Genomic DNA, 16065 nt, shown 5'->3' with positions numbered 1-16065 from the left:
TTTTATTTTCTTTAAGCCTAAAATCAGTTGAAAGAAATCTCACTTTAAAGGAGCTATTTGTAAGTTTCATTATTGCTACATAGCTAACGTTAGCATTAGCAGCTGTTTACTTACCAGTCTAGAAGAAACATTGTGAGTCTAGCATCAAACTTCATTCCTTGACTCACCAACATCTGTCTCCAGAGGTGGAAACAAACACTTTTCTTCTACTGAGGTTAGCATGCTAACCAGCTAGTCTCAGCCCGGTTCGTCACTTTGCAACAGCAACTCACTGTAGCCTCCAGTCTGTCCTGAAGACGTAGCTGCTCAGAGGACATATTATAACCTCTTGCTTGATAAAGACAACGATGGCTGAAGCTCTCGTCCAGGGACAATCACCACCACCTGCTCCTGACGAGAAACCACGTTCAGCAGCAGAGAAATATTACAAACAGCCGCTTTAAGATTTTTGTTGAAGTTTGACTTAAATGCTTGTTCTTGGTCTTTACTAAAATTCACATTTTTCTCATCTAATGTTCTGATGAAACAAAACTTAAAATGAAATGAAAATAAAAATTTACTAAACAATTAAAAATATGACTAAAGCAATGTGACATTTCATCTCATGACTATGATTAAGCTGGTAATGTGTAAACCCACATCAACAGTGATTGTATGCAGCACATCGTTTATCCACAGCCTGATACATCTTATTCCAGTGTGTCATAGAGCGCCACTGTTGTCCAGAAACTGTTGACACACATCAGTGAGTTACTGTTGCACTGGGTGACATCAAACACACACACACATAGACTCAATCCAACACACACACACCATCCCGCTGCCCCAAATACTCCCTAGAACAGTGGCAGTTCTCCAGTATGGGAACAAGTACTTTGGGAGTTTAAAGCCACAGAGTAGAGATGGACTAACATGTTATGGGTTTTGGTTTTTTCATGGGATTTGTTGACAATATGAAATACACAGAATAAAACAGCCTTGTCCTTTAAAGAGTCTGTTTCTTTGCTAAAATGTGAAAACCCCTCATGCAGGAGGGACTTCTGGGAGTAGGGACTTCTTGGAAATGCTGTAATTAGTAGAGTTCCTGTTTGTGTCAGTAATGATTTACACTGGGATCAATGTCCTCTGCGAGCAGAGCAGTCAGTAAAACCAGCAGCTGGAAGTGGTGAGGATTTTATGAAGAGGTGAACCTACTTTGCTGCATCACTCTGTAGTTTTCCCAGCTGGAGGAAGCCAGTACGTGTGGAGAATTAAGATGCGGTGGAGCCCGATGGTTGGAGGGATGGGGTTGCCTGCTGGATGCTTTGAATGACTCAGATGGAGTGCATGAGGACAGTGAGTGAGGGAGGGAAGAGGGAGGGGGAGGAAGCATCAGCAGATTTTCTCCTGTGAGGGAGGAGTGACTGAGGGAAACCCTGCGCTTCACCCTCACCCCTCCTTCTACTGACAATTGAAGGCATAAATTAACTTCCATGCTGCTATCCCGTCCTCCATTGGCTGAGGGGCTTGTTCCGTGGCTCCACAGTCGGACCTGCCAGTAAGGGCTTCACTGATTGGCCAGGTTTGGCTGCAGTGAGGATGCAGGTTTCTAGAGGTTCTCTTTGCTGCATTTCTCTGGCTGCTGATACTGAGGCCGGTTTAGTAGCAGGTCCTGGTTGTCTGCTGCTGCTGTCATCATTTAATCAGTCTCCAGATGAGATATTTACAGAGTGAAGTTCTAGTTTGCTGAATGGAAAACTAATCATGCCTCAGAAGTTACATGGAAAGAGTTAGGAGAATTTTTTTTTTTTATTATTCTGCTGTGTCGGATTTCTGAGGTGCTGAGTGTGGCTCTGTCTTCTGAGTGGTTTAAAGAGAAAAAGCTCAGTAAGAAGGTGAGAAAGTGAGATGCTGAGCTGCAGCAGTGAGGTGGAAGAAAGTGGAGGAGTCCTCTCTCTAGTCTCACGTCCTCGACTGACCTTTCCACACGTCTGCTGGCGCCGCTTCAACTCTTCGCCTTCGTCCGACAGACACAGTTGAGTGTCGTTGTTGTGTTTGAGTAGAAGCCAGCCACCCAGACGCAGTGAGCCCTGATTTAAGGATGCTGGAGAAAATGTTGCGTTTTCTGAGCCAGAGCCTTTTTGGCAGCGCACAGTGTGAGCCTGCTGAATCCGAGCAGCCGGGGGAGAAAGAAAGTGGAGCTACTGAAGCGCAAACTGCTCTCCAGGGAAAGACTGCACACTCCTCTGACAGTAAAGACATCAGCAGGAGTAGTGTTACTCCAAAGAAGACCACAGTATTAATCATGGTGGCACCACCTACTGATCTCCAACAGGTAGGGTAAAGATGTGGCTGTGTTCTCTCACAGTAATGACCTTGGAAACTTCATTCATGGTTCTTTTATTAGGTTTTTCCAAAGCTGTCAATGACGTCTCACCTACAGGATAATTAATGTTAGAGATCTACTGCCCAACTTTCTAATGAGCTCTATGTATTAATCTTTCTACGGCTCAGCACCAGCAACTACCAACAGATCGAACAACCTGCTTAATCTTCATATTCATTTACTGATACGTTCTTTGAACAACTTAAACAAATCATTCATGTTCATTTTTAAGGATTGAAGTGTTCATGAATTTCATGTCAGGTTCTACTCTGCATGTGAGAGAAATGGTGGTGATGTCTGTGGCCTGTTGATCCATCACTTGGGTTCAGAGCGAAATATTGCGACAACCATCCATTGAACTTCCGGTGAAGATCTGTGCAGATATTATGTGTGTATATACTGTGTATATATAAAAACATATATATACACAGAGGATCGGTCTGAATGACTTTGTTGAACCATTGACTTTTTGTCCAGCAGGGTTATACGACTTCGAATCACTATCAAACTTACGATTAATGATCGATCACTTTGGCGCATATTGGTCTTTTTTTGAGCCATGCTGTCTTCATATTCAGCTGTGTGATATTTACCATTGGTCTCTATCCATGATGCATTCACCACTGTCTGGATGTCGTGACCGATGAGACCCAATCAGGAGGTGAGGCACAAGTCTGCGTCATCGTTGAGTCTAATGACTGAATGTGGGGTAGTATTTATTTGAGGGGGCAGTTCATGAACCCAGCGTTGGTGAAAGTATTAACACACATGAACAAAATGAAGTCTGTGCGTGGTTTTAAATGCCGACTCTGACCTGCATCAGACCACAGCTTTAAATTGTCCTGTAAATCTGCTGGATGATTTTGTTCTTATAGGTCGTGTTCATGGTTCCCAGATGATGAATCTTAGTTACTGTGATTCTTCAGGTTGATCCTTTGGTTCTGAGTGGAATGTCTTCAGGGAAATTTGATGGATTGATGTGAGAACTTGGTACCAACATTCTTCGTCTCTCAGAATAAATAGTTATAACACAGGTGAATCAGTGTTCAGTGTAGTGTCTCAGAATCAGCCTTTGAAAGGTAAAGGTCACTGCAGCAAACACTCAGAGACGTGACATGATTGCCTTTGCCCAAACCTCCACTTATGGTTGAGACTGACATGGTTTATTTTTAGCTGTTGCAGCTGTTTTGTTTCTGTGATAGGAGTTAGTCAGCCATTTAATTCAGACCTGACAGATCAGGCCGGGAGCTACCACTGTGACTCCACCGTGTGACTCCAGCTCGTGCTGCTTCTCAGTAATAATCATGTTGAAGGTTGGTTTCCACGCAGTGTGTGCTCAGGCAGCTTCAGTCAAAACATCAGCTGTGCACAACTGACCGACCATATTTGTTTAAATGGTTTATTGAATAAGTTCACTGCATCACACCTGTGGGTGTCAGAGAGAGGCTCAGCAGTGTCTGCTGTGTCCAGTACAGCAGTGCTCCACCCTGTGGTCATTACTGGTCGTTGCATTCTGAGATTGTCTAAAGGGAAAAAATAAACTTTCAACTGAAACTTTATATGGCTGTTTTTCAGTGAAATGGTTGATTGTATAAACACACCAGACAGTGGCCTGTGACCTGGCCTTCCTGCTGTCAGTGCAGCGGTGCACATGGTTGATTTTCTTTTTTTCTTTTTTTCCTGTTTGGACAGTTTTGCCCCCCACCCCCTCCCCCTCCCCTCGTTATCAGAGCAGATCATTTGCCAAAGTATTGCTGAGGTGGATTCAGTGTGAGACAAACATATAGGTTTCCTCTCTGCTCTGCACACCCAGCTGTTCCTCCCTCAGGTAGCTGTTTCCTGCCGGTAAGTGTGTTTTCATGTTCCAGCTCCTGTAGGAATCCTTCCAGCTGGCTTGGCAGGCTGTAGAAAGTGCCATGGTCCGTCTAAGATGACTAATAAGCTGACGGCTGTAAAGTGGTCTGAACTGCAGGCAGAGTCAACAGTGCACAGATGGAGGAGACTGTGCAGGCTGCTGTTTGTCACATCACTTTGTCTATAAAGTCTTTAATAGCAGAGATGGATTAGTTCAGCTAGTTCAAGTGAACATCCTTTACAGATAATGTACTGTATTCCCAGCTACTAAAGCAACATGTTCATGAGCTGCTTCTTGTCTCTGCAGCTGTCCCCGTCCCCATTTCCTCACGTTTGACTCTCAATTAAAGTCCCTCACATGTCCCCCCTCTTCTCCCCTCACAGAAAATAGTGAAAGCAGGGGACAAAGACCTGGACGGACAGTTGGACTTTGAGGAGTTTGTTCATTATCTCCGAGACCACGAGAAGAAACTCCGCCTCGTCTTTAAGAGCCTGGACAAGAAGAATGATGGTAAGGAAATTTCTAAGGAAGTTTCCCAAGACAGAGACTAAGCTGACCTTTTATGTGTAAAATCAGTGGCGTGATAAATGATGAATTTCTGCGGTGTAGGTCGGATCGACTCACAAGAGATAATGCAGTCTCTGCGGGACCTGGGAGTGAACATCTCTGAGGAGCAGGCTGAGAAGATTCTCCGGAGGTGAGAGTGAAGCTGTGATCCACAGTCTCAGAGTCAGTCCCTGTTTGACAGTGTATGTGTGACGTCGCCCTCCTTCTTCATTTTATAATGTGTCACATTCATAGGCATGTGAACTGGAACAGAGGAGTAGATACACCCCACCACCCCCAACACCACCCCCCCAAACAAACTGGAGCAGTTTTTAATGAAGTCACAGGTTGTGGTTACTGTAGCTCCTCTCAGGCAGGCAGCTCTTTATGTTAACATGTTAGCACTTTAACAAACCCACAACACTTACTCTCACTTTTGATAAGACATTCAGGTAAGAGGCGTGTGTTTAGTCAGCTAGACTGACAGGTTAGTCAGCCAATCACAGCTCCCTCAGCTCCATCCAGGGGTCACAGTGTAGGTTTTACTGGCTCATGTTGTTGTGGCTCAGTGTGTCCTCTAACCTCCTGTCTGTCTGTCTGTCTGTCTGTCTGTCTGTCTGTCTGTCTGTCTTTTCTTCTCTCTGGCTTGTCTCAGAATAAGGAGGGGCCGTATTTGGGCCCCTATCTTGTAGTAAGTAGTAGCTTCTACAGTCTGCTTGCTCAGCCAGTTCTGCACTACTCACCCCTGCATCGTCTAACTCAGTTACCAGCTGCTTTCAAAGGAAACATGCAACAAACATCACATTGTTCAGAATAAAGCAATGATGTGATAACATGTTGATTCGCAGTGCGCTCATAAAGCATCCTGTTACAGCACAGTGCACCTGAACTCATTAAAGGAAGAACAAGCGTCACCATGATTGCATGTGAGCAGCTTGCTCTCTGTCTGAAACTGTCACATTCCTAACAGTCTGTACCTGCTGTGTTATCTCCATCAGTATGGATAAAAACGGAACAATGACGATTGACTGGAACGAGTGGCGGGATTATCACCTCCTCCACCCAGCGGGCAACATCCCAGAGATCATCCTCTACTGGAAACACTCCACGGTAAACTGTCCGCTCTCTCTCCGAAAGTGAAGGTTGTGTAGGCGATCGTCACTGCCACTAGATGTCTCACTACACCACCAGCAACTTAGACCAAAACCAATGCTTCGTCAGCCACACATGCAGTCACCCTCTCTTCATGTGACTTCACGAGAGCCAGCAAAAACCAATCCACCCACAGCCATTGGCCCACGCTAGCATTGCAGTGATATGCTCCACAGCAATGCTGACAGTTAGCCAGCTAGCGACATTTGCCGAACAACTTCATAATATGGCTACACAGCGAGTTAACTAATGTCATCATTCCTACTGTAGCTGGTCACAAATAAAAACAGACATGTAACCTGATGAAGCATCACGTTACTGACACGTGGAGCAGAAGAAAAACCAGTTCTGAGTCCAGCTGGAGCCTTTAGCAGCTCGTAGCGTTCTCCTCTCAGTAAAAGCAGAGCAGTATAGGGTCCACGGCCGGACTGGGAAAGAAGCGCAGCCTTGGACTGATCCACTGGGACCAGCTGCAGCAATGACTCTGACAGAGCCGGTAATGACCGGTGATAGAGTTCATCTTAGAAAAGAGCAGATTCAAGCTTTTGTTTCAACCAGCTGACACATAACTGCACACAGTGTGACTGGCAGTACAGCCAGCTAAACAGAATGATTAGCTCTGCTCTCACAACAGTAAGTTGGTCTGTATTGACATCTTCACTGTGGTGAGTGTCCTCACAGCCGTCTGAAGGCAGCGGGTTTCTCTTCCATCTGCAGTCTAAATCTAAATTTAGCACCCAGCACCAGACTGTTACAAACTCACCACAGAAACCTCAGTGTTTACAGGCAGTGTAACTGAAAACAGTTCACACAAGCTCATGAAATATTGTAGGGAAATGAAAACTTTCTCCATTAATAATCCCCCAGTGTCTCCAACTAAAACATCAGGACTCGTATTCACAAAACATCTTCAGGCTAAAAGAAGCTCCTAACTTGCTGATTTAGGAGAAACTCCTAAAAATAACGGGCGTGTCGGCCATAACTTTAGGACTCTGTATTTTTCTGACTAAGAGTAATTCACAAAGCTACTTAGCCCTAAAAGTAGCTCCTAAGTCTGGGAGAAGTTAGAAGCAGTGGAGAGGACTCCTAACTCACTACGACCAAATCACTAAGAATCTTAAAGGGCTGCTGTCATTCCACGTCACAGTGTTCTGAAGGTGAAGATGCAGAAACGTCTCCTGCCAACTGAAACAAGCCGATCAGTGCAGAAATGAAGTGTTTGGCAACACTGCACTAGAAAATGCAGCTTTGCAATGCTTCTTCCAGGTCGAGACAAACCTCATCACACAGATGCATTTTGGAGAATGCACTACTTTTGTAAACAGCTCCTAATCCATTATTATTTCATTTGTACTCGTTTATTTTTCAGTGTTTTTTTTTTGTTATTACTGCGGGATGTTGCACGTGCGTTTTCAGTCTTTCATCAACCGATCGCTGTGGTTCCTGCAAGCGTTGCTCGTCCATGAGAATTGACGTCAGCCATAGCAACAGAGTCGTTCTCTTCCGTAAACTAAATGAGCACGGCACACCCCCGGTGCACAGGGACGTGTTTGACTGCGCACCGACAGTTCTTCTACTGTGTGCTGAGGATGACGGCGTCACCAGACTGTTTTTCCTCCACAGATCTTTGACGTCGGGGAGAGTTTGATGGTGCCTGACGAGTTCACGGCAGAGGAGAAGCAAACAGGAATGTGGTGGCGACACCTAGTGGCCGGAGGAGGAGCTGGGGCCGTGTCTCGGACCTGTACAGCACCACTGGACAGGCTCAAAGTTCTCATGCAGGTAACGCACTACACACAGCTCGTGGATGAGGCGCGTCTTCACTATATAACAGAACAGAGGGAGGTGAAGGACTGATCCCTGTGTGAAGACGTGCTGACTGTTTGTCCTGCACAGGTTCACGCCTCCAAGAGCAACAGCATGCATATCGCTGGCGGCTTTTCCCAGATGATCCGAGAAGGCGGTGTGAGGTCACTGTGGCGAGGCAACGGCATCAATGTCATCAAGATCGCCCCTGAGTCTGCTATTAAGTTCATGGCCTACGAGCAGGTATGACCTCACACAGCTCTGCTTCAGATGAGTCGTTTACTTGTGTCTCGTTTTGTGTTGTTGCTGAACAAACATTAATTTCCTGTCTGTCAGATTAAACGACTGATAGGAAGTAACCAGGAGACACTGGGCATCGCAGAGCGGCTGGTGGCCGGCTCCCTGGCTGGAGTCATTGCTCAGAGCAGCATCTACCCCATGGAGGTGAGAGACCTGTGAAGACATACCATGAGACTAGACCTGCATTAAACACATACCCTGCGTGATCATAAGGATTGTGTGTATCTGTAAATGTTGTGTAGAAACTCATGAGTCATGATGTTTGTGTGCAGAAATACATTGTCTTGTGACTGACTACCCATTTTAACTTTTAGCCTTGAACCCATGACGTGAAACTGTACTGTGACCTCTTATCTGGAGGGAAACAGACCTTCACGCAGACTCACAGACCGTCAGTTATGCACAAAGTGTGAGCAAGTTATTTATGTAAATGAGGTTCATAACACCAACTTATTTTCTTATGAAAGATAATGCACGGCACACCTATGATACTCTGTACAAGTATGAAAGTTTTTTTTTTTTTTTTTCGAGTCTTGGACTGAAGTGGAGATTCCTTCCCTCTGTGAGAAGGCTTGACATCACTTCCTGTCTCCTCAGGTCCTGAAGACACGGTTAGCCCTGAGGAAGACGGGTCAGTACTCAGGCATCTTGGACTGTGCCAAACATATCTTCCAGAGGGAGGGTGTGGCCGCTTTTTACAAGGGCTACGTCCCCAACATGCTGGGCATCATCCCCTACGCTGGCATCGACCTGGCCGTCTATGAGGTATGTGTGTGTGCGTGTGTGTGTGTGTGTGTGTGTGTGTGTGTCTTTTTTATTTCCTTTATTGTTTATTATTCTGCAGCTCAGTCTCCTTCCTTCGCTCTCCTCTGTCAGACTCTGAAGAACTCGTGGCTGCAGCGCTACGCCACAGACAGCGCTGACCCTGGAGTGTTTGTTCTTCTGGCCTGTGGCACCACCTCCAGCACATGTGGTCAGCTCTCCAGCTACCCACTCGCCCTGGTCAGGACTCGAATGCAGGCACAAGGTCAGTCGCTGCCCAACTCCGCTGCTCTGTACGGCTTATTATTGAGCGTCAGGAACAGCCCACCTGACAGATCACCTGTTAGTCCGTTTGTGAGATGGTTCGATTGAGATGTTTTTATTGCAGCTCCACACACACAGCTGTGGCCAGAGGTGTTCTGTTGTCTGTCCAACCGTTCCATTCCCATGGATGTGATGTCTTAGGAACACTTTGAGGAAATTTCTTCACATCTGCCACAAACATTCATTTGGACTCGGAGACGAACTAATTAGAATTTGCTCATCAGTCAAAGGTCAAGGTCACTGTGACCTCACAAAACAAAAATGTTTTTGACCATAACTCAATAAATCATAGACTAATTACGACACAATTGACAGGATAAAATGATGAAGTGATGACATACTGTGACATCATAATGTGTAAAAACACTTCTGGTCATTATTCAACACTGTAACTCAGGAAGGAGAGACTGACCATATTTCCTGATACTTGACTGGTTGGTGGTTTTTCTAAACCTCTCTTACTCCTCTTTGTGAGGCTGCAACTGTAAAAACTCTTGTTTCAACCTCATGAAACAGGTGGAAACCTGTGAAGGTGTGTGTTCATTACATTTGCTGTCGGACAGCGAGCGCTCACTGCTCTGTTTGTCTGCAGCAGGGTGTCACCATGGCGACCGGCTGCACCATATTCATCCTCTAAACTCTTCGTGTGGCACAGTGGATCGTAGCTTCTAACAGAGAGACTTGTGAACAATTTGACAGCATTAATATTTTCTGCAGGGTGTGTGATGGTCCTGGACTTGTTCAGGTTCTGGTCCACAGTGTGTTTGATGAGCATGTCCTCTCTCCGTCTCCCTCAGCCACCCAGGAAGGAGGCCCTCAGATGAGCATGACGGGCCTGTTCAGACATATCGTCAGGACCGAGGGGGCCACGGGACTCTACAGAGGCCTGGCCCCTAACTTCATGAAGGTCATTCCATCAGTCAGCATTAGCTACGTGGTCTATGAGTACCTGAAGATCACCCTGGGGGTCCAGTCCAAGTGAGGAGGGAGGAAGACAGAAGAAATCCAGAGGCTACAGGCTTCTTCGCTTTTCTTCTGGATCTAAGAAACAAGCAGCTGAAATTCTCCACATTTAAAACATTCAATTCAAAGTCCAGAGTTTAAAGGACAAAAGTGAGATGATGTAAATGAAGAGGAATGAGAACTGACGAGGACGATGAAGACTTAGTGGAAGGAGGAAATCTTAACTGAAGCAATTACTATGGTTTGCTGTTTTTTTAATCATTCCTTTAGCAATTCAGAAGTCCAGCACCTATGGTTGCCACGGTAACTAGGTGTTCAGGCTCGCATGATTACATGACTTCCCACAATCATTTTTCTTTTTTTTTTCTTTTTACAGACATAAAATCATTTGATTAATTTCGACGTATCAGTGGTAGCTCCTACATTCACCAAATAAAATACTGATACTAGTTATTAGTACTGAGTGGGAGGCTCCCATTATAACCTGAAAGGGTCACTTCACAGAGTAGTGGAGTCTGATCATGTGACGACAAGACGATGGCGGAGGATTCAGTGTCAAAGCCAAAAGCAAAAGCATCTACCTGGGAATCTTTTGGATTTAAATCCAGTGTCAGAAGGGAACCTGGACATGAATGAGCCCGGCACACTGTGTCTGGAGGAAGCAGCAGCTGGTAACACTTCTGATCTACAGATGCTGAGCCGACACGTGTTCGGTGTAATCTGTAACACCGGTGTCGTCACCGGTTTATCACCCAGTGGGAAAATTTGCACAGCCTATCAGCACCTTTTGACTTTGTTTAGGAAAACACAAGTTTACATTGAATTCATTGAACGTTTACTGGTTTACTGGTGGACCAGTAAACACCTTGTACCAGTTTGGGCACTGACACTGACAGTGGTGTGGCAGGTCGCAGTCTTGAAGGGCTTTAGGTTTATCATAAAGCATTCCCCATGTCTCTCATCACTGACTGTGACACTGAGCAGAGGTGGATCTAACATCTGCAGGTGTGTAAATTCCCTGTGTGTGTTTAATGTGCTCCGTCATGTTCGATCTGTCCCTCAGCTTTCTTCTGTGCTACCCTGCAGCAGCCCTGTTCTGCTGCAGGGTTCTAACAGCTGAAGACAGACTTCAGTGCGGACTGAGAAACTCTGTAGTGCCATCAGGACCGTGCATTAAGAAACATTAGCTTTCAGTGCCTGGGCCTCATATACGGTCTGATAGATGAGGTCATGCATATAAAACAAAACCACAACTAAACTGTCACAGATACTTGATTCTTAAACATGTGGTGAAACTAGCAAAAATGTTTTTTCCGATTTTTACAGTTTTATTTCCTTGATCTGTTTTCAAACTTCTTTGGCAGCCATGTTTGCGCTCGGAGGGTGAACCTCTCCATCACTCCATCACTCTCCTCAGGCCTACATGTGAATTGTGTCATGATATCGTCTAAACACATTAATGCTTCCAAAGGGATGAATCTTCAGTTGAGTCACCCTCTTCCTCCAGTGCCGCCTTCGCACTACCCACAGCCTGCCTGTGGTAATGATCCTGGAGTATCACTGTTGTCTTGTTGTTTGTTCCGTCCAGTACATCTGTGCTGGGCGGCGTTGTGAGCGTTGCAGTTTGTGAAGAAGGTACTGGTCCAGGTTCAGTTGTGCTTTTCGAAAAACTGATAGATTTTAAATACGAAGCTGAAGATTGGGTGGAGGCTGAGCTGTCGGACTGTCAGATGTCGTGCACTTTGCTGGTGCTTGATGTTGATATATCGAGCAGTGTTCCTACACGCTGAGTGTTGCATTGGGCACAGTCACTCAGTTATGGTTGGTGCCATTTAAGCCAGACGCTGAACAGCACCCTCTGTGGCCACAAGAGACAATTACAGAATAATAACATTGAGTTTCCTCTGGAGTCGGTTACATCAGCAGCTTTACAGAGCAGGAACCAGCACGTCTCCTGGTGACCTTCAGTCTGTTTACTTCTTGTGGTAAACTGCTGAAATGTTAAAATGTAGTGTAACATTAGCACATTAATACAGAGGCTATAATGTCAGTGAAGTGACACAGTCACACAGTGTATCCATCTAAAGCCTTCTAACATTTACCAGACCAGGTACAGCTGCAGCAGCAAATCCCCTCAGTGTGTTTTGTTTGTTATTAATTAGAATGTATGTGGTCGGTTTAATGTCATCTGCTGGTTTGGTTTAGGTTTTGACTCTGTTGTTTAGCATTTAGCTGCACACTGAGTGAAAGCAACAACAGAGGAAATACTGACTGAAGGTGTGTGGCTACCTTCCACTTCAGGGCCGATTATAATAGTGAGAGAGGATTAGAAAGGAGAAGGAAAACTCTACACTCCCTACCAAACACAAGACTGAGTCCTTTCCATAATTAGACATTTTTCATGAAGCATCAGTGTGTTCACCTGTGAAGAAGGGCTCCTGCTCCATTTTTACTGGAGATGCAGCTGAAGCAGGCAGAAGCCGTAATCACAACATCTTCTGGTTTTGAAAAATGAGAAATGAAACTTCCGTCAGGAAGGCCAGTTGATCCTGGTTTTACAAAAACAGGTGATTAAACTTGAATTTTTCTTCTTTTTTTCTTTGCATTTGATAACATTAGTCTGAGGGCTGTCAGATAGAAAATATCTGAGCCCAAAAACTGGGCATTTTCCCAGTGTCAATTAGAACAAGAAAAATAATATAATAAACAATGATATGTAATTGACAAAATTATTAATTTTGAAAACTCGTATGTGTTTTCACTCACCACAGAGTTACTCTCATCAAACATCACAATGATCTTATTTTGCTTTGGCAGCATCTTTTCAGTGCTGACAGTATAATACTGTGACAGTTCAGAGGTTAACGTCTCTCTAAACTGTACACAAGCTTTAGCATTCACCTCCATTCCTCCTTAACTCCTGTACAATATATCAGTTATGTTTTTTAATCAGTTTCTTTTTATTAAATCAATGTGAAGCATCGAGAGAAAACATGTATTTGTGTTGTCTACAAGGGAAACTGTCTGACAAGGATTTATATTGTATATTTCTGTTAGTTTGTTTAAGTCTGATCTTTAAGGAATATTTCATCACCATGTTGTCTTGTACAATGTAAATCAACACTCCTTTAAGTCACATGGTAAGACAGCCAATCAGAGGAAGCGCTTCCAGCCTGACTGATGTCTGTGTCACAGATTCCCATCAGTGCCTTGTGTGCCAAGCCTCTCTGACGTAAATGCACCTGAACACTATAAGAGCTGGGGTCTGTGGGACACTGAATGCACTTTAAGGTACTCTGCTTTAATTCCTGTTTTTGTTTTATTTATTACTGTATTTATTTATTTATTCTGTCACAAAGGATTAAGGACTGAATGTGTGATCTATCGATTGTACTGAATCATTTCATTTTTATGTGGCTGTTTGATTTTACAGTAACCTGTGGAAAACTGAGGCTTGTTTTTGAGTGATAGATACGGAGGCCCAAAGTGTCCAATATTAAAGGCAGTATGCCATTTTATGCCCCGAGGGGTCTCTCAATCAAAACAATAACAAATGATGGAGTTTGGTGAATTTGTGAAGTCGCAGGGGATCATAGATATGATTTTTATTTGATTATTGATTTTTCAAAATGTCCTTTTTACAAATGGAAGTCTGTTTTTATTTCATCATGGCAGTTTTCCCAATAACACTTTTATGTACTGTGTAGTTTTATTTCCTAATGTTACTTTACATGTGGTGTCCTCTCACCTTTCACATACCCCCATCCTTTCTCCAAAATTTGGCCAGTTAGCACTTGTTAGCTAAAGTCAAATTCGACTGTGTGGCTGCTGCTGTAAATAAAAAGTGCACAGACACATAAACGAATATCTTCTTGTATTTATTCAGGGTAGAAAGGCTGTTAATGCTACCTGTCTAGCTGACTAAGCAGCTAGGTCAGCAATTGATCTTAAATTATTACTCGGCTTCAAAGTGAAGAGCCAGTGTTAGCCGTGTTAGCTAGCTCCTGTTAGCTCGAGCGACCACAAAGACAGTCTTTTCACTCTTCAGAGTTGTGTGTCTATAGCATCAAAACACTGCTGAGTTAACTCTGCTAACATTAGCTGCTCCTGTTAACACTGTGTCTTCACTTTGATGCTGAATAATAAACCAAGCTCCCTAACTGCATCCACCTAGCCAGCCAGCTAGGTAGTTAGCATGTGCAGCCTTATTAAGCTAAATAAATAAAAGGAGATATTAGTTTCTGTGCCTGTGCACTGTGTTGATTATAACAGCCGCCTCTAGCTGGTTGATTCACAATTTCTTTGACATTGTAGTTGCTCAGGCCAATAGGAGCTAACTGGCTAAATCTAGTAGCAGTTGTTTAGCTCACTAGCTTAATAGCGAGAGGACTGTGCTTTGAGGAAAAAGGATATTTTGACCACAGAAGAACTTGTTAAATTTTGTCGCAGATGCAGATCATTTAAAAAGAATTTGGATTTTTTTTTGAGGATGGTGTATGCTGATTGACATGCATTTTGGTGCAGGTTTACAAATTATTGCTTTATTTAAATATTTTACACAATTTATTAATGTGGTCATTTATTTTAGAAGTACTGATTTTGGGTCTCCGTGAAAAGATTCCTCCGATTTCACATCAGTTTGTTGCGATGATAAGACAGGAAGCGTTTCAGCTGCAAACACTGCTCAGGCTTAAGCACAGCTGACTGTAAAGAATAATCACATTCAGTGACAGATATAATCTGAACAGGATCTCTTCATACTGAATGAAATGTATGTTGTGGAAAGCACGGTAATAAAAAGGACGGATGTATTCATTAAAAGGCCAGCTCCCCTGCTCTGCAAAGCAACAGTCTGTGCATGTCTCTGGTAGGACTGCAGTCGCACACGTTGGACTGTGCTTGTGACCTTCAGAATACCATGCTGCTTTCGTCAGCTGCCTTACTCCAGTATCACATCTGCTTTTGAACTCACGCTGTGTCTTAGCAGCAGGTGGAGAAGAGATGATGGGCTTACGTTTGCTCATTTGACTGTTGATCCTCTTTCACAGGTCCATCCCTCTTTCCTCCTCTCGCTTCCTGGCATAAGTGTTAATCTGACCCCTTGCTCTGATATCATATATGCATAAATTAGTGACACAGAATGATGTCACCCTGTGGCTGCGTGTAAATGTTTTCCATATTTTGTACAGTAAAAAGTAACTAATGTCTTAAAAGTAGCCCTTACTGTACGTTGTACTGACCAACCAACCTGTACAGGAACTACCAGACTATACAAACCAGAGGCTACAATGTATATTGGTAAATGATGGCATAGTTTTCAAAATGTATTCAGTATATATTTCTATTTTATTTTAATATGCTAGCTGTAAGTGACAGATGCAAGAATGAGTATGTGAGTGCTTTTACAGTAGCTTGTGTAGATGCATCCATTGAAAGAATGTTATGGTGAAAAGAATATTTATGCTTGTATGAGATCAGCTGTTAAATAAACTAGTTCAGCATTGAACGTGTCCAGTCTTTTATTTTGGGTTCATTTGTTATTCAACTCTGTACCAGAAATCAAACCACATGACAAATGTTTGTTGTTTGTGTCAGTGTAATACAAAGGGAAAATGTGCTCTCGTCTACAACCCTAAAATAAATAAATGATATGTCCTTTCAGCACTTTGACATTGAAAAGACATTTCAGTGGAGGTCTATCATAGATCTTTTTGAGGTTTACTTGTCTGTAGACATTTAGATTCATTTATTCAAGGTTGAGCATGAATGAGAAAGGTCTAATGTTGTATTCATGTCATATGAGTATAAATTTCATAGATATTCAATATATGTACATATTTACTTTTGCATATGAGATGAGGGGAGACTCAGACTGTTGAAACAAGTCTTATTCCTTCAATCAGAAACATGCTAGAGTGATGACACTCATACTGCACGTGCTCAGTTAGACCCTCCCCCACCAGGAAGAGAGAAGACACATCCAACATCTGCT

General features: G+C 43.7%; 1 protein-coding gene across 2 annotated transcripts in view; it reads left to right on the top strand.

Moving 5' to 3' along the window:
• slc25a25b (solute carrier family 25 member 25b) overlaps positions 1–15579 on the top strand; it is a 19489-nt gene extending 3910 nt beyond the window's left edge. The window contains exons 1-10 of one of the 2 annotated variants that reach the window (XM_087171676.1): positions 958–2314; positions 4604–4730; positions 4830–4917; positions 5765–5876; positions 7542–7700; positions 7815–7967; positions 8061–8168; positions 8622–8789; positions 8901–9051; positions 9908–15579. In XM_087171676.1, the coding sequence (XP_087027802.1) occupies positions 2081–2314; positions 4604–4730; positions 4830–4917; positions 5765–5876; positions 7542–7700; positions 7815–7967; positions 8061–8168; positions 8622–8789; positions 8901–9051; positions 9908–10092 (1485 nt within the window). In that variant the 5' untranslated portion in view covers positions 958–2080 and the 3' untranslated portion in view covers positions 10093–15579. Of the gene's footprint in view, positions 1–957; positions 2315–4603; positions 4731–4829; positions 4918–5764; positions 5877–7541; positions 7701–7814; positions 7968–8060; positions 8169–8621; positions 8790–8900; positions 9052–9907 lie in introns of those variants that run through there. The other variant, XM_023397875.2, reaches the window with a different exon arrangement.
• The last annotated feature ends 486 nt before the right edge of the window (positions 15580–16065 follow it).

Source organism: Seriola lalandi, unplaced genomic scaffold, assembly GCF_002814215.2.
Source record: "Seriola lalandi dorsalis isolate HSWRI2012SDOR001 ecotype SW California unplaced genomic scaffold, Sedor1 jcf7180002054939, whole genome shotgun sequence".
In the NCBI taxonomy this organism is placed as follows: domain Eukaryota; kingdom Metazoa; phylum Chordata; class Actinopteri; order Carangiformes; family Carangidae; genus Seriola; species Seriola lalandi.
The sequence above is the reverse complement of the archived record's forward strand: the minus strand, read 5'-3'. Positions and strand labels throughout refer to the sequence as shown.